General features: G+C 39.1%; 1 protein-coding gene across 2 annotated transcripts; it reads left to right on the top strand.

The window, feature by feature from the left end:
• The first annotated feature begins 7,392 nt into the window (after positions 1 to 7,392).
• Positions 7,393 to 24,462, top strand: LOC117292841 (kinetochore protein Nuf2-like). Of its 2 annotated transcripts, none has more exons than XM_033775007.1 (12): positions 7,393 to 7,503; positions 13,417 to 13,545; positions 14,238 to 14,395; positions 15,725 to 15,786; positions 16,219 to 16,316; positions 17,889 to 17,999; positions 18,422 to 18,541; positions 19,204 to 19,466; positions 20,106 to 20,297; positions 21,105 to 21,192; positions 23,386 to 23,460; positions 23,738 to 23,829. In XM_033775007.1, the coding sequence occupies exons 2-12, from the start codon at positions 13,438 to 13,440 to the stop codon at positions 23,810 to 23,812; spliced, it is 1,350 nt and encodes a 449-aa protein (XP_033630898.1). In that variant the 5' UTR covers positions 7,393 to 7,503; positions 13,417 to 13,437; the 3' UTR covers positions 23,813 to 23,829. The 2 variants fall into 2 exon arrangements, with proteins under 2 accessions (XP_033630898.1, XP_033630899.1); XM_033775008.1 differs by lacking the exon at positions 7,393 to 7,503 and adding an exon at positions 11,801 to 11,842 and having other exon boundaries at positions 23,738 to 24,462.
• The last annotated feature ends 1 nt before the right edge of the window (position 24,463 follows it).

The following is a 24,463-nucleotide window of genomic DNA, read 5'->3' as shown; positions in this document are numbered from 1 at the left end:
TTTCCACTGCCTTTAAAGGTATTGATCGAATGGCATGGGCAACTTGCTTTGTAGCACAGCCATTTTAATCCGGCATGAATCTTTACGGTACGTTTACGAAAAAAAGTCTGTAAAGTAATTTTTTTGTTTTCAAAAACAGAAAGGTGATGGAAAATTTGAGCGTTCAACCGGATATCAGACATACATGAAGGGAAAAAACGGAATCGAAAAAAGCACGGGATGCAAATTGATTCAAATGTCATTTTGGTGTATGCATGGCTTTACAGCTATTAAGTTGCCCCACGGAGCTGTGAATATCAAAAAATGAAGGTGCTTCCAAGTAACACATTGATTTCAGCCACCAGCGGTTGGAAGATCCAGTTGAAAATGTTCGGAATTACATTTCTGGGTATATGACCTACATGTTGTCATCATGTAACCAAATCTGCAATAACAGTATTCTGTATTATCGTAGCTGGAGGTTCAAATGGCAGAACATGGATGTAAACATCACTTTTCCAATTTCAGTGACAATTTAATAACCGAATATGATGCATATTAGATGCACAATTAAAGGCAGTGGACACTATTGGTAATTACTCAAAATAATTATTGGCATAAAACCTTTCTTGGTGACGAGTAATGGGGAGAGGTTGATGGTATAAAACGTTGTGAGAAACAGCTCCCTCTGAAGTGCCATAGTTTTCGAGAAAGAAGTAATTTTCCACGAATTTGATTTCGATACCTCAGATTTAGAACTTGAGGTCTTGAAATCACCCATCTAAATATGCACACAACTTCGTCAAAACTGGGCAAAGTCACAACGTCTGACGTGAAAAATGTACGTAAACATTTGCAACCCGTTTGCAAATGTTGTCGTGAAAAGTTACGTCAACGGTTATTTAGATATGCTATATATAGACCATGTGAACCTTGTTTACAATAAGTGTGACCTTGTACATTCTTTGAGTATTCTGGCAGGCAAGATACTACACTGGTCCTATGGGAAAGGTGGCATTTTGTGTCATAATGTCCACAGAAAAAGAAGAGTTGTGACGTAAAAGCTGGTCAAGTTTTGAGATGTGCCCCCTTTCATCATATCAAAAGTTGATAAGAATTATACAGTGCAATCTCCATAAAATTTAAGATTTTATGTTTTCTTCCATTGAGCTGTGTACAAATCATGCCTGCAGGAAGTCAAGGCTCTGTGTCTCTTTTGTAAACATGTAATGTCACAGGTCACATCGTCTATAGGAACGGCCAAAGCTTAGCTCCGAAACCCGTGCCCCCTAGCTCGGTGCACTTCTCTATTCTGCTGCATTAACTTTTCGTTCGATCTCTTTCTACAGCCACACTGTTGATTTTGTAGGGTTAACGGCTGACAGGGGACAAGTGTTCCGGCCTATCAGACATTGCACCATAATATAGATGTATTCCCTTCGGGTGACTTGGTGCACATTTAACGCGAGGCTGGATCTTGCTGGAAGAGAAGACTCTCAACCGTAACCCATCACCAGATGAATGACTTTGCAAATTTCACAAGATTTCGTACTTTGGGACTGTATTCGTACATTGACCGTATTCTTACAAACATTGGAACCGTTTTCGTACATTGGGACCGTTTTCGTACATTGGGACCGTCACTTCGTACATTGGAACAGCTTTAGTACATTGGAACAGTTTTAGTACATTGGAACCGTTTTCGTACATTGGGACGGTTTTCGTACATTGGGACCGTATTATTGTATACATATCATAGAGTTATATAACTCTATGATACATATGGACCGTATTCGTTGATTTGGGACGGAACATTATTGTACATTGGGGACCGTTAAAGTGCACAAATTTGTTTCATTGACAATATTTAGCCATCGATCACACTAATATGTTTCCTTATATGATTTTAAGTTTACCCTTACAGAGGCAAAACAATCGGGTGTTCGAACCCACGACATTTGCATTGCTAGAGCAGATTTCTTATAAATATTATATACCACTATAGACCACCGCTCTAGCCCGATGGCTTCACGCAGTTTGAATCCTTGTAGTGATGAGTCTTTCTCAAACAGCGCTAGGTTTCTCTCAGAACCAGTGTGGTATCTTGGCCTCCTGAAGTTTCATTATATGCCATGACAGGGGACCATTATTGGAAATGACACCTCTTTCAAATATTGGTTTACAAGTCATCAGGATGCGGATGTGTAGGTTCGAATCCCAGTCTCGACTATTGTTTCATATACATTTCTCTCCACCCAAAGGTAAATGGATACCTGTTAGGATAGAGACGGTTCCTATGATTCTAGTGATAGTTTTGTGTGGCGGTTGTACATCCAAGGGAGCTGGGATGATTTGGGCATGATACAAGTGGCCCCAGTGAGCCCCCCCCCCCCCCCCCCCGTAATCTTTATCCCTTTTGCACCTTGCCCCCAAGTCGCAATATTGTAATTCACACGTTGGTAATTATCAAAGACCAGTCTTCTCACTTGGTGTATCTCAACATGCATAAATAACAAACCTGTGAAAATTTGAGCTCAATCGGTCGTCGAAGTTGCGAGATAATAATGAAAGAAAAATTAAAGAAATGTCGCGCAAGTTTTGTGCTTTTAGATACTTGATTTCGAGACCTCAAATTCTAAATCTGAGGCAAAAGCTCCCCATTACTCGTTACCATGAAAGGTTTTATGCTACTAATTATTTTGAGTAATTACCAATAGTGTCCACTGCCGTGAAGTGATTGTATACATTTGGTAATTGAAATCCACTGTTTGTTTTAATCCTAAAGGCCTATTTTTAGTACAAAAAAATAACCTGACGAAATTTCACTTCTAAAGGTGGTCGCGTTTTTTAGATGCTACTTCAAATTGAAAGGTTTCTCTAAATGATACATTATATCAAAAGCTGTTGTTTAACTCTTACCAAGTGAGATGTTATTGCCATTCATGTTCAGAGTGATTACCAAATGTATACCTCCCTTTAACGGGGAACACCCATTTTAACTGGACAAACATAACTCTCCGTCGTGTGTAAAACCTATAAATATGTATTCATAAATACCTCAGACAGTTTCGCTATTCCTGTTGGTGGAGAGCGCGTCACGTAAGGGGTGTTTAAACATTTGTTTATAATCACTTCTTTTAAAATAAACTGTAATCATAAATAGGAGTAGCACAAACATTGCTCAAACCAGTGCCCTGCAACGGTGCGCAGCTGTTCTTCATGTCTCTGTATTTGTATGCAAACTTTTAACCAAACTCGGGATCGTGACTAGTATTTTGGCCCAGTTTAGTTTGGCTGTAAATCTATAAACATTAATGTGGGAATGTAATCATGCGACAAATAGAGCGTGCATACAAAATTCGTGTGTTTACATTTACGAGAGGGAAGGCCTTTGGCGAATGGTCACGAATTAAACCATGTCAGTGTCATGAACATCAAATTATTGTCTCTTAGCATCCCGAGGACATAATGTAATGGCATGTTCTGTTTTCCCCCAATATTTGGAGATATTTCCTTTGAGTTATTAGCACTTCTCTGTTATGTAAACATTTTCATCCTGGAGTGTTTGACATACTGTGCCCTAGCTGCTCTGATAATGGTTAACTCACTGCAGTGCGCTGGAGTGACCGTGTGAGGGGTTTTTCTGGCAAGGAGTCTGTTCCAAAAACGTGCCGTGCATCGCGACTGGGTGACTCCACACACAAAAAAATGAAAATAAACGGGAAGGGTTTTCAGTCTTCGTGTGGTCTGAAGGTTCCTTAGATGTTTGGGTAACTTATTGGAAAGAAAACAACAATACATTACATATTAGAGTCGGCTCTTTTGAAGCATTTGTTTTAGTGGTTTTATGGTTTTGATAAAAGGTGAAATCAAGGCAACGTTGAATTGATTTCGATTATTAAAAAGCCTCCTCCTCTCGCGCTTTTGCGCAACGAATAACGATATCTGAGTTAATATTTCAGCTACAAGTTCAAGGCCCCGATGAATTAATGCTGAGTTTCCTTTGAACAAATTTGTACATTAAACAAAATTCTTTTTGCCATTTTGTATCTTAAAAGTTTTCTCTTAAATTTCCGTCCATATAATGCCCAATCATTAAAATAATTGCTAAATATCATTCGAAAACGATCCTTACACATTACAATTTTTATTTTATTTATTTTATTTTTGGTAAGTTATCCCTCCGTCCATAATGCCGAATCATACCGGTAAATTTTTGAAATTTACCTGAATAATGCTTTCCTTTGAAACAACGCATTATATAAATTATGCACATCTTTGAAATAACTTGATTAACAATAATTAATTGAAATATGTGTTTTTGTGTTTTCCTTTTCCCCACAGGCGAGCGTGTATATCGCCCACATGAATAGCACCGTGAACCCGTTCTGCTACGCCATAGCCAACCCACTGTACATAGATGCCTTTATGAATCTTGTGTGCTGCGGTAGACGCACCAGACGCAGAGATAGCCGGCCATCGACGCGTCGTTAAGGCCGTGTAAAATACTTAACAAGGCACAGCTGTTGATTTCACCAAACTCTTCCCATCTTTAGGATTATCTCAGGACTTAGAACGAGTTAAGTCCCCTATCTGAAGACATTGGCCGTCGATTTCACCAAACTCTTCTTAACTTAGGATTGACCTTAGGACTTAGGACGAGTTAAATTTCGTATCCGAAGACGTTAGGACGCATTGAACCCATCCTAAGTTAGGACGAGTTAGGACGAGTTACTCGTCCTAACTCGAGGTAGGATTAATTCTAGCGTTTCGTGAAATCGGCTGCTGGACTCATTAAACCCATCATAAGTTAGGACGAGTTAGGATGAGTTACTCGTCCTTACTCGAGATAGGATTACGATTAATCTTGTAGCGTTTCGTGAAATCGGCTGCTGGACACATTTTGGTAAATAAAATTGTCAAATACTAGTAATCCCACTTGGTGTATCCCAATCTATGCATCATTATCAAGCCTGTGAAAAATTGAGCTCAATTGGTCATCGAAGTAAGAGAATGGTGAAAGAAAAAACAACCTTGTTTCACTAGACAAATGTGTGCTTTCAGATGCCTGATAAAAAGAAGTAATAATATTTGAGTGACGAATTCTTCTCTCAAAAGAAATAAGTTACTTCAGAGGGAGCCGTTGTTCGAATGTTTTAATAATAATAATAATAAAGAATATTTATAGGGCGCCAAAATCCTCCAAAATGAGGTCCTCAAGGCGCACAGGAGGGGGAACCACACACAGCAAGGAAAATAAGACAAACAGAACAATTACACATAGGCGAGATTAAACAAAGTGGTTTTCAACTTGACCTTGACAGTATTGATGTTAGAAATATTGCGGATTTGTAGAGGCAAGTCATTCTCCATTGCTCGATACCAGGTAAGTTTTCATGCTACAAAACATTTGATTGATTTACCAATAGTGTAGTGTCCAGTGCCTTTAAGGATTTTTTTTGTCAAGCCAACTTTGGAGGCAACCACTTGCACTGTATGTAAAAGGAACACTTAATCAGCACAAGATACATTATTTGAGCTTTAATGCACTATTCTAGAGACAATAATTATTAAACTGAAATATTAATTAATTTTCTTATTGGAATTTGCCTGTTAATTAATGGTTGTTTAAGTGTATCTTTATCAGAGTATATTAACAAAATACAAAAAATAGTTTTATGAAATTGTTATACACCGCCAATATAGGGCTAGATAGCTCAGTTGGTAGAGCGCCGGTACGTTAATCCGGAGGTCGTTCGTTCGAATCCCACTCTAGTCAATTCTTTGTTCAACCCCAGAAATTGTTATACGTAACATTTAAAATGCAATATAATATTTTTCAAGGTATTTTAAAATGACTTATATATTTAGACAGTGTTCGGTTCCAATGAGGCTCGTGTTCAATGGTCAACCTGGTCCGAATTCCGAGCAAATGGACTGGGTAGGTCTACAACTTAATACTGATCCATATTTCGGATCAGACAGACTGGGTGAATGACACATTACTGTTCCGGGTTGTGGGTCAGTTTGACCGAATATAGGTCACACTGACCCGGAAGTTTTTTGTTTTTGTTTTTTTTGCCTACCAAAATGGCAGACAAGATAAGCCGGTTTGCGTATAAATATTATTTTATTTTTACACCCTGCAGCGAAAGTTGATTGTACTGTAACACTGCCAATATATAATAGGAGACTATCAACGCTTTTTGAAATAATCCTCCAATGGAGGAGATATTTGACGTTAATAATGACGTTATAATAATTGAGTGCGTTCGTTTAGCTTCCCTGGGTCGACCCCGGTCTGCCACCGGTGCGCTCGAATAGCTTTGACGTTATTCCAGGGGCTCACCAGGCACCTGGCCAGCCCCCAGTGCCCTGCTTGTGGAGTGGGTCACTAGTGGGGGCTAGCCCCAGGTGCATGACGTCACTACGAGAGCGGTGAGTGATCGTTCGTTTAGCTCTTGTCAGTGGCTCACCCGAGTGAGCACCGCGGGATCAACCCAGGGAAGCTAACCGAACGCAACCTTGTAACAACGACAGGTCAGCAATGTAGGAAAGACAACATCTATCAACAACATGAAATCAACAAAGTACACTTAAATTTACGCTTAAATACAGAAAGACTTTTAGAGACTTTAAGTTTAGAGTTCCAGAGCTGGGGTCCGTCAAGTTTGACTGTTTTATGAGCAAGAGAAGTACGGGTATTGTATATTATGAAGGTTGGAGGCTTGACGGGTAAAGTGTGAGTGAATCTCATGATTGTGTGTAAATATACCGTTAATTGAGGATGGTAAAGTATTACGGGTAGACAGGTACATGAGGGACCCGAGTTGGTGATAATAAATGTCTTTGACTTTAAGAGTATTATGTTTAGTAAAGTAGGGACTTGTATGTGAACGAAAATCAGCAAAATTAATGGTACGTAAAGCCCGTTTCTGTAGGAGGAGAATTCTGTTCAGTTTGTTGATTGAACTACCTCCCCATGCCAGTATACCAACAGTATACCATAATGAACATACGATACGATTAATGAGTTATAAAGAGAATCTAGTACTGTTGCTGGGACCAGAAATTTGGTCTTATTAATCACCCAAATATTTCTAGAAATTATTTTTACATAACTGATCGATATGAGTGTAACAGTATGTGGGAAAATTACTTCTTTAAATGGCTGATAGTTAATGTGCATTGTTATAGGCATAACATAGGAGGGGCAATAATTGTTTGGTTCGCTATGGTTGGAATGTCCCGTCATGCATTTGGGCTGCTTTTGTAATGGGTTTCGTAGAGTGCACTATAAAACCAAAGGAATTTTATATTGTGGTTGAGATTTGCGTTGCGGGTGCTGAGAAGGGTACTGTTTGGGTGTGAACCAGCGGGCAGCTAGGCCAGCGTTGAGGCTGTGTCGTGTCGACCCGTCTAGCACGGGTAGGGGTCCGGCGGGTGTTTTAAGGCCCATCAGCAACGCAAATCCTCCCGGGAATCTCGGACCCAAGGATAAGTGGTGTCGAAGCCAAAGGCATTGTGAGTAACTTTAAACTAATTTTACTGGGATGTAATCAAGCCATGGGTTATTCACTAAATGCCCCTTGTTCTAAAATGCATGCAGCCATTGACTATTGTTTGCCTAAAGAGTTGATTATTGTTTGCCTAAAAGATTCTATTGTTGTTGTTTAATTGATCTTTTGGGTATGGCCATTGTGAAATTTGTGAAGGCGTAGCTTTACCGGGTTTAAATAGTGTGGTATGGCACCACCCGGCACTGGCATGGTACCCTGCTCAACTTTTGTTCCGTATTTATGATTTTTTGTAAAGCAATATTTTCTACCAAAAATCAGCTTTATGAAACTGGACCCGGGTCTCCACAAAATTCCACCATTTTTTGGGGGTCCACTTGTGTTTTGGTGTTCTTTATAAGATAATGAGTACACGTCTTCGGTCGTATCATTTGTGTGTGAAAAAGTATTATAGATTTGTATGCAAGTAAAATAATTTGATTAAGTAATGTTTTTTAAGTAATTGTTTATTTACAATTGCCATTTTTATTGATAACCTTGCTTAGTGGTTGTAGGGAGATGCAATAATAATAATTGAGTGTTTGGTGAAAATTAACTGCACAATCTGTAAATATCAATCGGTTTATTTTAGTTATAGAGATGAACCCTCTCGGTGTCTATTCCAAAGTTGAATCGTAAAATTTGGTGTGATCACCAATTAAACAGTATTTACAGCTTGATTACGTCGGCTTTTATTGAAGGCACCTCGAACAAAGATTTTGGCAAAATAGAGAGACCCCAAACATACTCAGTTGGTAGACCACCGGCAAGAACGTCTTTGTTAATAGTATTTTTGTTTATAATAATAAATATATATATTATCACCGATGCAAATTTAACTTCTATCTAATTTAGCACATTATTATATATTTGTTATTAAACCAACCCTTACATTCCAATTAAACAATGGTGTACAATACTTTTTTGTAGACACATATTTGGGCAATTTAATAAAAAATTCTGAAACCAATTCATGCTTTGCTTTTTCGATTTCATTTTAGGGGCAATGGTTTTGATTGCCCCCTCCATCTTAAGCCCTTCTCACACTACTCTATTCCCCGGGGTTTCCCCCTGGGAATGAACGGTCAGCCCTTTCACACTGTGATCGCTTTACCCCCGGTCTGCCCGGCAAATGGGCATACCCCGGGGGAAATAGCCGCCATGCTCTGAAGTAGGGGGGTAAGTGGTAAAACCTCGTGGACTTGGGATTCAGTGTGAAAGTGCGCAGGGTAGGCCTAAGCGTGGGGTAAAAAAAGGTCCCGTGGCCGTCCCGTGGCTGTATTTCACGGGAATAGGTGAAAAGGGCTTAAAGACCCACTAGACACTTTTAGTAATGCATAAAATAACAAACTTGTGAAAATTTGAGTTCGATTAGTAAGTCGGAGTTGCGAGATAACTATGAAAGGAAAAAACACCCTTGTCACACGAAGTTGTGTGCTTTCAGATGCTTGATTTCGAGACCTCACTTTCTAAATCTGAGGTCTCGAAAAAAAAAATCGTGGAAACATACTTCTTTCTCGAAAACTATTTCACTTCAGAGGGAGCCGTTCCACACAATGTTTTATACTTTCATACCTCTCCCCATTACTCGTTACACACCAAGTTGGGTTTTATGCTAATAATTGTTTTGAGTAATTACCAAGTGTCCACTGCCTTTAAGTCACGCCTACAAAGCATTACACCACTGTGTAATAAAGAGAAGTCGACTAAACACACTGTAGGTCCATAAAGAGTTTTCTATCTTTCTGGCCATTGACCTCTATGCAATCTCAGTTTCTCAATTCCTTTGCAACGATACTGTATTATATTAAACGTCTGTTTAATTTCTTCCAACACTATTTGTCTTTGTGTTCCAAGGTGTGTTTGATCTCACTTTAGGGGCACGTGTTCCTCAATGACACGACAATGACACTATGACGGCATGATATTGTACCGCAATACACAATTCACGCTTTAAGAGCACGTAATGTCAATGTTGATCTTGCCAGGAGTTTGTTCGTGACAAGCATAACATCTCAATCAAACCATAGAAATAATGAAAACAGAGTCTTACAAACACCCAACCCAGAAAATTAATGAAAAATGCAAGCTTGTCTTGATAGCTAAAGCGATAATGGTGTAGGCCTCTATTACGGTGGCTCTGAATGAACATCCAACATATTTACGGAGATATTATCTCCGTGATGATATTCACGTTTTTACCAAAGTTGGTTTACGCATGGTTTACGATTGTACTATTCATTTTTTGGGTGCCAACATGTTAATTTTATTATCAAAACAATTTAACGTGTCCAGTGCCTTTAAAAAGGCACTGAACACCATTGATAACGTCACTGTTGTCGAAGACCGGCCAGTATTTTCCCAACACATGCATCGCTGTGAAAATTTGGACTCAATTGGTCATCGAAGTTGACCAGCGAGAGAATAATAAACGAAAAAATACCCTTTATTGCACAAATTAATTAAAAATTAGAAAGAGTTTCCAGGCGTGAAGTACTGTGAGTGAGAGAGTATCCCTTTCACACACAAAAATATCAACAGCTCACCGTTGCTCGACACTAAGTCACTATAACTGTTACGCTAACAATAAGTATTCAGTAATGTACCAAATAGTGTCCAGATAAAAGTTGGATGCAACATAAGGGGCCTACAACATCTATTGATTTCGGGTGTTTCAAACTTGATAATACCGAAAATGCAACCCGCTAAAGGGCCTTTCTTTTCTCATAAAACCATTTTAAGAGGAAAATCGTTCTTGTTCTGGTTATTGACTCATTACGATGAGACTTATTCTAAAAAAATAAATTGATGAAGTCACTAAAAACTTGTACGTATTATTACAGGTAGGTTTTCATGGTTATTTTGTATGGTTAAATCGTAAATTAAGAACTTATAATTATATTCTTTGTGTAAACAAAACTTCCAAACTGTCCCGAGTTTTATTAGGAGTTTTAGTTTTGCGCCCCCTGTTATCTTAATGCACAGTTAGTGAGAAATCAATAGGTGTCTTGTGAAATTAAAGAAAGATAACCATGTGAAAGTAGTTAAAGGAACACGTTGCCTTTGATCGGACGAGTTGGTCTATAAAAAGCGTTTGTAACCCTTTTGTGTAAAATGCATATGATTGGAAAGATGTTTTAAAAGTAGAATGCAATGATCCACACAAGTTTGCCTCGAAATTGCGTGGTTTTCCTTGTACTTCGTCGACTAACACGGTCGGCCATTAATTATGGGAGTCAAATTAAATTTTGACTCCCATATGGCCGACCATTCGCAAAGTAGAAGAAAAACCACGTAATTTCGAGGCAAATTTTTGGTGTGGATCATTGTATTCTATTTATAAAACATCTTTCCAATCAATCATATGCATTTTATAACAAACGGTTACAAAACGCTTTTTATAGACCAACTCGTTCGATCCAAGGCAACGTGTTCCTTTCTAGAAAGATAACCATGTGAGTGAAAGCAGTTCGATTACTAAAAAAAACCCAGTATTTTGCCCTTGTTGAATTATAAATTCCGGGATAGGGCTACACTGAATCCTCGATCATAAAACAAAATATCAGATTTTGCTAACAATCTAACATGAATGACACAAAGACTTCCAGGCCAGTTTCTCGTTCGTGTGTGTCCGAACTTTTAATGGGCATAATGTAGATTTTGTACTGAATCAAGTGAATCGAACGTTGAAAAGGGATTGCAAATATTTTACTTTTTTTTTTTTTAAACGGGTGGGTGAATAGCGGAACGCCCATGGCACAAGTCTACCCGGACGTCGCCCAAGCGAGAGGTTTAACGACCTTGTGAAAATGGTATAAAAGCCTGGACATTCATTTTCATGTCCTAAAATAAAGTTGGAGGTAGAATTTAAAACTACCGGGTCTCCATCATAAGCCGTCGTCGTATTAGTCGCCGTAAAGGTGGCGTGGATCAATGCAAAACCAGAGTTGCCTCCGGGTAGCCCCATAAATCGGTCCAGAAGTCAATCTCTGGTGCTGCCACGCTAACTTCCTTGCCTTCATCCCATGTTTTGTATGTCAATATTGGGGATGCATACGACGGGGACCTTTGTTAACAAAGGTGGTGACCATTAATTTTGAAACTGCGGCTTCTTCTTGCGGCTTACGGGCCGCACTCTCCTCCGCCCCACCGCCAGCGAGGACGGACCGCCACCTCCAAGCCAAAAAAGCCACTATTGTTTTTCGCGACGAAAAGAGTCAAAAATTTAACAGCGCCCTCAAGCGTCATGACTGTGTCATAACCGCTAAATACAAAAACTGTGTACACCAGCAGAAAAGACAGAAATCGTAAGTGTAGTCAATTTTTTTAAATAAAAAATACAGCTTGTCAATACAATTAAAATGTGATAACGTGTGTTATAATAATAGTTGTATATATGTCATAATTCTATAGAGAATGCTTTTGCTCATTTTAACGTTCATATTCGAGCAGACACCGACAAATTTGCAGGTATTTTTTTTTAATCCTCGGTGTGCATGATCATGATGAAACAACAATGTGTGTAGGGGCCAATAATCATGTGAACACGTAACGTACGTACGCATGTCAATTGTCATGTGCGGTATGTGTTTGCAATCCCGTGTGTAGCATATGCAGCCAGCTATGACATTTTGTACATTGGTCTTGCATGCCTGATACTTCACAGAGGCAACGGTGGATAACTTGGATAACTTTCTGTATGGCGCCACCACTTTTTCACTCATTTTTACAAAAAGGGATATTTCAATCAGGTAAATAAGTTCCTATATTAATTCACATCGAATGAAAAAGTGGTGGCGCCATACGGAAACTTTTCCGATAACTTTCCGGGATTCCGTCTGGCGCCACCACTTTTTCACTCATTTTTAGTTTTACAAAAAAAAAAAGGAGATATCATTGATTTTTTTTAGGTTAATTAGAATTAGATACTATATTCATATCGAATGAAAAAGTGGTGGCGCCATACGGAAACTTTTCCGCAACGGTTGCCTCCGTTGCCCCTTGCCATTGCCTTGGTGCCCTTGAATTGCTCCAGTAGAAATTTACACAGGATAGGGTGCCCTTTGCCCAAGAAAAAAAGCCTTGGTGCCCTTGCCCTTTCAAAAACGAAGCATACAGCCCTGGTCTTGTATAAACCCTGGCTATAATGCAGTCAGGCTGTAGCCTAGCCCCACTTGTGTGGCCAAGGATGGGTATTTCTCGTGAACTACGTTGCAAGTGCGCCTAAAAAGTACACAAGCTTAATTCACATAAAACAGCCGTTGATATGTATTCGCGCCCTCACGGGCCCACAGCTCGGCAGGCCGATGACGTCATGCTGATTCGCATATTCCAATTTTTAAAATAGTGTGCGTCACTCTTACAGTTACACAATCTAAACTGGAAAACTTTGTGTTCAAATATGAACATGATATTACGTCATGATATTAAATGAAGTGATGATTAAAAATGATAACTTTTAAAACAAAGTGTTGTTTGTTTGTATATAATCAAATCAAACTTTTCAAATTTCATTTCGAAACTAATAATGTGGTCATGTCTGTGAGATATCGCTGAAACTCCGAAGGGAATATCATTATCATAAGATTCTTTGTTAATGCGGGAAGAATAATCCCAGCAGGAAAACACAACCTGAGAAGTGTTTACGGCTGCGACAGTTCTTCTTACATTTTCAAATTTTGGGGGATAAAAAGTTATATTTTGTCCATAATAACCGTAGGTACTTCGATATGAAATTTTCTCAAAAAGTATACTATCCAAAGCTGCTGAGTAATTCTTAGTATATAGCATTTTATTGCCATTAACCAAACCATTACCAATAACCACACAAATATCTAATACAGACCCTTTGAAGTCATGATTATTTGTTTCTTCGTTGTAGGAGCTTTGATCATTAGCTACAATGGCAGGGTATTTGTTCCCGATATTACCCAGTGATGAACTCATCATGTGGTTATGTGATGAACATCAGCTGCAAGACATCAGTGAGGATGATTTCAAAAACCCACAGGTACATGAAGCCTCAAATTTCAAGTAGACATCTGGGCTCAAAATCCCACTGAACCATCTGGGCTCAAATTCTCACTGGACCATCTGGGCTCAAATTTCCGCTAGACATCTGGGCTCATATTCTCACTGGACCATCTGGGCTCAAATTTCCGCTAGACATCTGGGCTCATACTCTCACTGGACCATCTGGGCTCAAATTCTCGCTGGACCATTTGGGCTCAAAATCCCACTGGACCATCTGGGCTCACATTCCCACTAGACCATCTGGGCTCAAACTCCCACTAGACCATCTGGGCTCAAATCCCACTGGAACATCTAGGCTCAAATCCCACGGGACCATCTGGGCCCAAACTCCCACTAGACCATCTAGGCTCAAATCCCACTGGAACATCTAGGCTCAAATCCCACTGGTCCATCTAGGCTCAAATCCCACGGGAACATCTAGGCTCAAATCCCACGGGACCATCTGGGCTCACATTCCCACTAGACATCTTGGCTCAAATTCCCACTGGACCAAGTTGGTTAAAAATTCCTACTGGGTTGGTTGAAAAAAGGTTTAATGTTTAACTACCAACAATAAGCAAGTACGGAATCTTGCCTAACATGATATAACCCTGGAATGCTCATGGAGACTTTTTCCGTAATTGGTTCATTCACATTTTTAAACTGTTTAGTTTGATTCCCCTGTTGCAGCCCTATCGTGTGCAGTTGATCTACAAAACAATTCTGGAAACCGAGATGAATTTGAGACAAGAAAAGCTGATACAGCCTCAGTTTGAAGCGGCTCAACTACTGTCTCATGCTGAGTTTTGTGAGGAAGCCATTATGCTAAGCAATTTCTCAATAGTCATGTAAGTCATAATTGTAGACAACGGCCCTATACGATTTTAGATTATAAACCAACACACAGAGTCTACATAGTACGACCATGGATTTAGAATTGTCATCCTCAAAAAATGTCCTAATGTTTTTTAAAGGAACATTACAGAATTGGTTTTTGCTAACAAAACAGTTGCTGGCAGTGTAAGCACTTTATGTAAACCACTGTGTACATAAACTGACAAACCTGTAGAAGTTCGAGATCGATCGGCCATCTGGGTCATGAACTGCAATGCATCGATGCCAAACATAAAAATGAATAAATAGCTCACAGAGCGATAAACTCCAAACGCGAAGTTAGATTATTTATTTCTCATCAGCAATGACATTTCAGACAGAAATATTTCAAAAGGGATGTCATGTTTTCAACTATCATAACCATTAGACCGTGTAAGTTTTATGTAAATCTGTTATCTTCACGATTTTTGTTTCTTACCAATTCTGTAACGTTCCTTTAAGGATACTCTCTTTTTCCACAATTTTTAAGAATACCCTTTTTGTTTGCGGCTAAGAGCGCTAAATTCAAACTATGTTGTCTCGGTTCTGGAGTGTGGGTTCAAATGTCGTGACACTCGTGTCCATTAAAGAGCAGAACATTCAACCTTTATTGCTTTGTCCTTCGGATGGGACGGAAAGATCCCAGTAACGCTTATCGAGGGTTTGCATCAGTGTATGGCTGTGGCTGCTGAATTTGCGTAGCACCTTGTAAACCCTTATTTGGTGCTACATAATTGGGTCTCAGAATTCATAACTTCAATAACCTATCTTTCTAAAAAAAAAATATTATACACTAAGCAAATATTATACACTAAGCACCTTGAGTACCTTGTTTGTAGATACGTACGCTTTATAAGACTTTCATTTTAGTATTATTTTTATTATTTAAAGGCAGTGGACACTATTGGTAATTACTCAAAATAATTATTAGCATAAACCTTTCTTGGTGACGAGTAATGGGGAGAGGTTGATGGTATAAAACATTGTGAGAAACGGCTCCCTCTGAAGTGCCATAGTTTTTGAGAAAGAAGTAATTTTCCACGAATTTGAATTTGAGACCTCAAGTTTAGAACTTGAGGTCTCGAAATCAATTATCTATTAACTGCACACAACTTCGTTTGACAACAAGGGTATTTTTTCTTTCATTATTATCTCGCAAGTTTGATGACCGATTGAGCTCAAATTTTCACAGGTTTGTTATTTTATGCATATGTTGAGATACACCAACTGTGAAGGCTAGTCTTTGACAATTACCAATAGTGTCCAGTGCCTTTAAGACTCTGGTATTGATATTGATTCTGCAGGGTTCAATTCATGAATGCATGTGATGTCCAAGACTTTAAGCTGAAGGATCTCACCTGCCCAAGTAAGTAGAGTTTTCTTCATGAAAAAAAAAACACTCATTGTTTTCATTTCTCCTGGTTTTGTTTTTTTAAATAATGTTTTAAGGCAAAGTTTACTTTTGGTTCTAGAATACATGTAGTAGAATGTATTTATCCTTTATAAGTGTACAAATACAATCAAACTTAACATGCAAAATTTTATTTCAAATGGTCGCCAAAATATCTGGGGCAAACAGTTAATGTCCACGAATAATCCCTTAAAGAACTACACAATCTGAGAAATGTAACGACATTAACTGTCGCTACTCAGATTAAACTTTTGGGACATAAAACCGACGTCCTTTTTTTACATAACCTCATTACTTTGAAGTGAACTGTATCTCAAGATATTTCATATCATCAAAAGCTGCTATATGATTCTGACAATTTTTTTTTTTATGATCTTCTTTTAACAGAACCGAAGAGGACCATGCGAATGTTGAGTGCCATCGCTAATTTTTGTCGCTTCAAGAAGATGCGTATGGAGACGTATTATAGAATCAAAGATGAGGTGGTAAGTACCCAGATTTGCGATAACTTCTTCCATTAGAGTACAGTCCACCATCTGGTGTATAACGACCTCCGAGCTACCCTGATGCTCTAGGAATGCAAGAGTCATGGGTTCGAATCTCAGTGATTTGCTTGTGGAATTTCTTTCCACAGAACTCAAAAGTATTTGATAGCTTTTAAAACATGAAAGTTTAGTTCCCAAAGAAGCTACAATCGTATAACACCTGTGTGGATTCAGGGCTTCAATTTCAAGAAAATCATCCCAAGATCACAAGCCTTTTATCGGAAATTTCCTTTACCCAGCCCAAAATTGTTTACTCTCGTGGGATATACTCGAACCCACGACCCTTGCAATTTCAGAGCAGTGTCTTACCATGGAGGAAGGAAGAGAAGGAGCTCGAACGAAGGGACTTCATAAGCCGAACCCGTGGTACCGCGGTCGTTTAACAACACCTCGTAATCACCAACATACCTTATACAAACAATGGGCGACCTGGCGTATGTGAGTTTGTGCGTGCGCACTTGGTTCTTCACTCAACTCTGGTTTCGTATGGATATAATAAAGAAAAAACAATTTTTTGAGACCTGATTAAATTTGTGTACACTTTCGCCCACCAAATCAAAAAACACAATTGAATACCAACCACCCTCGTGTGCTAATACCCAAATTTTGAATCTCGCTATTGACAGGAAAGTTGCAAAATGTAAAAAATATGCCATGATATTTCCATGTAAACACCACAAACGGTAAATGAAAACGTGTGTATTCACAATTATTGTCTCCAATGATTCAACGATACACGAAGGCAACGGTGCAGAGCGGCGGTACCGCACGTTCTGTACAAAGAGATCCAATCCCGCTCGTTAATCGGTCATCCAGCAGGAGGTCTCCTATCTTTTTCCACTCGTCAGACAGGGGCACTGTCAGGGTATTCTTTTGTTACTCTGCGGTTTTGCGGGTCGTTTGAGCTCCTTCTCTTCCTTCCTCCATGGTCTTACCAACTAGACCACTGAGTTTGCCCGGTAGCTAGAGGCAGTTTGCATCCTATGTAATTCAGCGGGTCCCGCAACAATAGAATTTGAATGGCCTCTATATACCAGAGAAAATTCAGCGGTCAAGTTGGTAAGCCACTGAGCAGAATTGCAAAGGTTGTGGGTTTTAATCCAACCCAAGTAATATACCTGTGATTTTTTGCACAGAACTCAGGAAAATACTGATTATACAGTGAAAAGAAAAAAACATCGGTGAAAGGGAAAATAAAAAATTAACTGTATTTTCTAGTTAACATTTTTTAGGAGTTGGGCCCTTGGTCACAGAGTCAAAGTTCACCCAGTACCCTGTCAGCGATTTCACCAAACTCTTGTTAACTTAGGATTTAAGACTTAGGAGGAGCAGTTAAGTTCTGTAACCATAGACTATAGGATGCATTGAACCCATCCTGAGTTAGGACGAGTTACTCGTCCTAACTAGAGATAGGATTAATCCTATAGCGTTTCATGAAATTGGCTGCAGGCCCCTTTGCACAATCACAACACTGACAGGTTGTTGATTTTGTTTTTTGTTGTTGATATTTAGGATGGTGTAAAGGAACAACATGAGCAATATCTAAGACTCATCGATGAACACAAGACACAGATTAATAACATCAAGGCACTCAGAGCTGAGAAGGAAGTCTGCATTCAGGAGGTAGGGTACAAGACTTATCACCGCCGGTTTGGTGCTATAATTTCCTTTAATCAGTTTGTAAAAGTTGTCAAAATTAGTTGACCATATTTTGATCGCCTGATGAATTAGGTTTTTTGATGATTCATCTAAAGTGTACCCTCTACAATCGTCTACTTTAACATATTTACTGAACACTTTTCGAGTCCTATGCAAGTAAGATAGCGTTTGTGCCGTGGCCAGCACTGCAAGACACAAGCAGATTGAGTCTTAAAGGTAAGTCTTTGGATGGACATGACAACGGACCCTAGTAGTGTGGTTTCAAACTCAAAACTGGTTACGACTGTTACAGTCATTAGCAGAGTTCTTTTTCTACGGGCCGATTGTCTTTCTGACAGATACGGCGCTTTACAAATGTCCATTATTATTATTTTTAATCTGTGTAGATGGCGGACAAGGTGGAGGGACTTGGAGCAAGAATGAACGAGTACAAACAAGATCAAGCCGTACAGCAACAAGACATTCACAGAATCAAGACCAGCTTCTCAGAGAAGTCCGCCAGATTGGTGAGAATAGTATCCTCATTATGGGAAAACGTAGCACCATGTAATGGTTAACAAGGTGCTGTGAAGCAATGTGTATTGCTGCAGAACAAACCAGTAACACTGTGGTGAACCACGTCCTCTTTATGGAAAGTATTGCGGTTCTTAATTGCGGTAACACCATTTTATGATGTATCTCTAAATGAGTTGGGGTGGTTCTGAAAAGAACCAGTGTTTTCAAGTGGTTGACAAAACACCCTTGTCACACGAAGTTGTGAGCTTTTAGATGCTTGATTTCGATGCTTGAAGTTCTAAATCTGAGGTCGCATATCAAATTGCTTCTTTCTCGAAAACTACATTACTTCAGAGGGGGCCGTTTCTCACAATTTATACTATCAACCTCTTCCCCATTACTCGTTACCACAAAAGGTTTTATGCTAATAACTATTTTGAGTTTTTACCAATAGTGTCCACTGCCTTTAAAGACCCAAGTGTCACAACTGGTACTTCGAACCCACACTCTGCTGTTCAGAAACATCAGAACTTGAGTCGGATGCTCATATCCCCTCGGCCCAACCACGCCACAAGTAGTGAGGTGGGCTGACTCACATTTGAATAGAAACCTCCGTTAAATACCCAAACTTTACAAGTTAATTTTATGATTTACCTCCGACTCCCTTTCATAGGAGCAACTGAAATTACACACCATCGAGGGCAGAGAATCCTGCAACAAGCTCCGACCGCAGATCATACAATCCCCCGAGAGGATCAAGACTGACATGACACGGATGCACAATGCCATAGCGGCTGGAAAGAAGGCTAAGGAGGACAGAGGTCACAGGCTACATGAGTTGAAAGGTCAGAAGGAAAAGAGGATGGAGACATGCGAGGCAAGCGAGCAGGGAGTTAAGCTCATCATGGCTATCAACAACGAACTTGAGAAGCAGAAGTAAGATAATTTATGTTTTAAATTTGTATGTTTCATTGTGTGATTTGTCTGGATATTTACTGATTTGAGCAATTTTGAGTAGATTCTTTTGACTTGAAACTGTCGCGATGATTTGAATTAAATTCCACTTTTCGATCTGTCAATGTTTTCTTTTTTGATTTTTAACTGACATTGTGCTAGCTGCCAGTATTGAGATGAGAGTCCTTCAGTTTGTTCATAATTTTTTCTTTCATTTTACCTTCTCCCCTCCCCCTTCCTCCAAGCCCCTCCCCTCCCCTTTAGCTGTTGAAGGATGGCTCTCTAGATTTGTTTATGCTACTGAAAATGCTTCTAATTCAAGAATTGTTCGTCCCTCCCAAACAGAGCCAAAAATGAGTTACAGGAGACCTGCTATCTCTAACATATCTAAGGAGACAACTCTACCGAGGAAGCTTGGCAAAATAGACAGCTAGAGGCCAAAACACTGATTTTAAAACCCTTCGTTTTCCAAACAGAGAATCAAAAAGTGAAGTAGAGAAGAACCGAGATCATATCCTGACCCAGAAGGATGCTTTGAGAGATCTGACTGCCAAGGCGGCTCAGCGGAATCGACAGCTAGAAAACAAAACACTGATTTTAAAATCTTTCTTTTCCAAACAGAGAATCAAAAAGTGAAGTAGAGAAGGTCCGAGATCATATCCTGACCCAGAAGGACGCTCTGAGAGACCTGACTGCCAAGGAGGCTCAGCGGAATCGTCAGCTGGAGACAAAACAAGAAAAATTTGCCAAGGTGCAGCTTCAACATCAGCACAGCAAAGAGGATGTGAAAGAGATCATCAAGTCAATGGAAAGGTAAATGTAATAGTTAAGAGGTTACGGAAAGCTTTACAATTGTTCCCCGTTTTTATCAGAAAGGGTAGAGTCAGGCACTGGTTTTACAGGCCCATTAATTTTATTGGATACATGGAAGTGTTGTGGCTAAGCGGTTAGGAGCCCCGAATTGCTTCGTCCTTCGGATGGGACGTAAAGCCGTTGGTCCCACGTGTTGTGTAACTCATGTAAAAGAACCCAGTGCACTTATCGAAAAGAGAAGGGGTTCGCCCCGGTGTTCCTGGCTGTGGCTGTTGTATGGGCCTTAGCACCTTGTAAACCCTTATAAGGTGCTAAATAATTGAGTCTCAGAATTCATAACTTCAATAACCTATCTTTCTAAAAGTTTGTGTATACTCAGCGCCTTGAGTACCTTGTTGGTGGATATATGCGCTATATAATATTAATATATTACAATGATTTCATTGGATAAACGTGCAGTGGCGTAAGTTTGCAATATCTGTGTTAGGATTGGTCCGAGCTGATGTAGTTCTGTCAGCTTGCACTTTATCTGCCATCTGTATGCGTGTGCATATATTGTACATGATGTAATGATGTTTTATTCACTACATGTATGTATGTATGTGTACAATGGTTTTTACAATGGGCAAGTTTTAAAATTGCAGACTCGGCAAACGTGATTGCTCTAGAGAATGTGGGCATGCCTAGAATAACGCAAACAATTGCTACTATTAATTATGTCTCTTGCCACCTGCAGTCTCTAATGTCTTTGTAAATGTTATTTGCGCATTTGAACCCTTGACGTTTATTTCTTTTATCGATTAACAGCGATTTGAAGAGTTGTTCCCAGAAGCAGCAGAAGAAGATGGAACAAATATCGGCAGTTGACGAGAAGAAAGCTCATGTCAGAGAACAGGTAGGCACTGGTTCGGGCTTTGTCAATGGTTACCGGTTTAGGCCTCGTTAATGGTTTCTGGGGTTGGGGCCTTGTAAAGCCCGGTTCATACTTCCTGCGAATGCGAAACCAATTTCACCTGAATTTGACGTCACAACTATCCTTTTGCAGCGATATTCGCAAGTAAGTTGAACAGAGCTGAACTGCTGCGAAATTCGTTCCGAATTTTGTGACGTCAACATTCGCTTCGCATCCATCCGCATTCGCAGGAAGTATGAACCGAGCTTAACTGATTTCCAGTTTGGACCTTGTTCAGAATTGCAGTAAACAAATAACAGCTGAATATTAGGCTTACAGCTAAACAAATTCCAAAATATACCCTCTTTCTTCAATTCTAGAGTAGATTTGTGTGTGTTTTTATATCCGTTGAATGTCAGATTTCATGTTTTCCCTCCATTGAGCTTTTTACAAACTGTGCCTGCTGGAAGTCCATGCTTCTGTTGCTCATGCGGGTTACATGGCTGTGCCAGAGCATTCCTGGCAGGCAAGCTGTGTATTAAATGTATACTGTTTTTCTGTGGATTTTTATCATTTGTGTGTATAATATTGCAAAACTAATAGCTGAATACATATTATATTTTGCTCCCAATACTTGATGTTAGAATTGTAAGCTGGCAGGTTCACAAACTGTCAGATTCTGTATTGACTTTCATGAACCCATGTATATATTTTGGTGCTTGTCATGTGGCCAGATTCCCCCACCACTTCTTTGTTTCTTCATTGTTTTCAGGGAATCTCATGAATTCTATTTGAGGAATTTTCAGGTTGAGATATGGCGAACACAATGCTTCAACACTATAAGGTTTGGGTGAATTTGTGTGTACACACCCAAACCAAACAGTACACTCCTATCGTGTCCGCCATACCTCAAAACTCAAAAAGGCTCATTGAAGAGTGTGTTTAGAGAAGACACTGGGAGCGAGGGGCTTCCCTCTGCCACAAGTCAAGCATGATAGGATGTATTTATTGTGCCTATAGGGGTCTATGACTTTGTCTCATAAATGTGTCTTATAAATGAAACTTTTATTTGTATGTGATTTGTATGATACAAGAATAGTTTGTTACTATCCAATTCATTGAAATCAACTTTAAAGGCAGTGGACACTATTGGTAATTGTCAAAGACTAGCCTTCACAGTTGGTGTATATCAACATAAGCGTAAAATAACAAACCTGTGAAAATTTGAGCTCAATTGGTCATCGAACTTGCGAGGTGATAATGAAAGAAAAAAACGCCCTTGTCACACGATAGTGTGCGTTTAGATGGTTGATTTCGAGACCTCTTCTAAATCTGAGGTCTCAAAATCAAATTCGTGGAAAATTACGTCTTTCTCTAAAACTATGGCACTTTAGAGGGAGCTGTTTCTCACAATGTTTTATACCATCAACCTCTCCCCATTACTCGTCACCAAGTAAGGTTTTATGCTAATATTTATTTTGAGTAATTACCAATAGTGTCCACTGCCTTTAATGTTTCCCTCATTTGCAAGAATGATTACACCCAAATTGTTATTTTGTTTCTTCAGTTTTAATATGTTGTTACTGTTCTTTTAACTTGTGCCAAACCCAATATCTTCATCATGTGCAACAAAATGTTAATTATGTTATTGCTTGTTTAATGCTGTTGTTGTCCTGAACAATATCAATGCTTATTTTAAAAACTGCATTCTTTACACATTGATTGTAATATAGAATTTAGTGTACTTTTTTTTCATTGCTGCTCCCTCCCCTCTTTCTCTCTCTTGCACACCCTCTCCTCCCTGTTCTTCTCAAATTCTTTATTTATTAGCATCTCCAAGATCGCCTTTCCTCAAGTTTTTTTATGTTGCTGCCGTCTCTCCGGTTGTTTTCATCTCAACTGTTTGACAAGAAGTCTTTAACCTCTGTGCTTCCGTTCTTTGTAATGTTTTAGTAATAGGCTTATTTATGAGGCAATTATTTAAGCATATCAAAGTGCCTTCTTCTATTACTACCCCTGTTCATTGGGCCTTAAGCATTACGAAAACCATCTCATCTCCTTAGGAGTATGCAAAACTGGTAGCCAATTTGGCTCAAAGATTCCTGTCTTGCTCAAGGACACATGACTTGGATTCGAATACCAACTTGAGTTAATAACTCATTTCTGAATCTTTTCTCTTTTCCTCTTGTCTTGCAGCTAGCTGAAGCGGAGATGATCCACGATGCCAAGATGGCGGAGGCCAGAGCCAGCTACTCAGACTTACTGCAGAGTGTAAGTTACATGTGCTTCCATTAGAAATAAAACATGCTAAGACCAATAGCTGAATGTTTTACCGCATAAGGGCGCTCTAAAAAAAAAAAGATTTTATCACTTCCGGGGTATACTAATTCATACCCTTCTCATAATTTGATTTTAGAATATAAATAAAGTCATTACAATGGGCCTTCAGGTATTCAAATGTACGATAATTGTATTTTTCTGTCAGGTTGAGAAAAGAAAAACAAAATTCGCATCACTTTTTTCAATTATTTCCCTTCTTCTTTTGCAGATTGACGCTTACCACAAGGACTTGGCCGTTGCTTTTGAGAAATCCAATCCTAAGGCAATACTAGGTGCCCGCTAAGCTTTGATGCTTTACTGCCTGTATATTGTAGTATGTCATTACTCCTTACTTACAAAGATTTAATGTAAATAGTTAATTTCGGATTTGGTAAAGGTAACAGTACCATTAGGAATAACATGTTTGTTTATTTGTTTGTTTAAACCAACACTGAAAATAACTCACAAATAATCACAATATTTCCTCAGTTATTTTTTTAATTTATTTCACATTCTTTCAGTAGGGCAGACTGAGAACATTTTGAAGACAAGGGGAGTAAGCTGTTGCAATTACATGCACCTGTACACATCTTACACACACCTGTACACATCTTACACATGTAATGTACACACACACACTGTGTGGATATTCCTTTGTTCTGAAACTCCCATTCGCCAACACCTATAATTTACACTGTGTGAATATTTGTAAGTCCACATAGTGTTTCAAGTACACTGTACATACATTATGTACATGTATACCTCGTTTGTTCTCAAGTCCACACACTCCGGGGTAGCATTAAAATAGTTAAGTCTGTGCACACATGTTTGTAAATCAAGGACTTTTGTTTTAATTTACTATAAATGTCACCAAGAGCTGGGATCGATTTCACAAAGAGTTAGGACTAGTCCTAACTTAGGACAAATCCTAAGAGATATCAAAAACAGACAGCTA

The sequence above is a fragment of the Asterias rubens genome, chromosome 7, assembly GCF_902459465.1.
Source record: "Asterias rubens chromosome 7, eAstRub1.3, whole genome shotgun sequence".
NCBI lineage: Eukaryota > Metazoa > Echinodermata > Asteroidea > Forcipulatida > Asteriidae > Asterias > Asterias rubens.
Note: the sequence above shows the minus strand (reverse complement) of the source record. Positions and strands in the feature narration are given on the sequence as shown.

What these genes read in the sequence shown, in the direction of transcription:
- LOC117292841 (XM_033775008.1), top strand. Translation starts at nt 13,438, where the DNA reads ATGGCAGGGTATTTGTTCCCGATATTACCCAGTGATGAACTCATCATG. An exon ending in CAGAGAAGTCCGCCAGATTG is followed by an intron (nt 18,542 to 19,203) that starts GTGAGAATAGTA and finishes TCCCTTTCATAG; the next exon opens with GAGCAACTGAAATTACACAC. An exon ending in AACGAACTTGAGAAGCAGAA is followed by an intron (nt 19,467 to 20,105) that starts GTAAGATAATTT and finishes TTTTCCAAACAG; the next exon opens with AGAATCAAAAAGTGAAGTAG.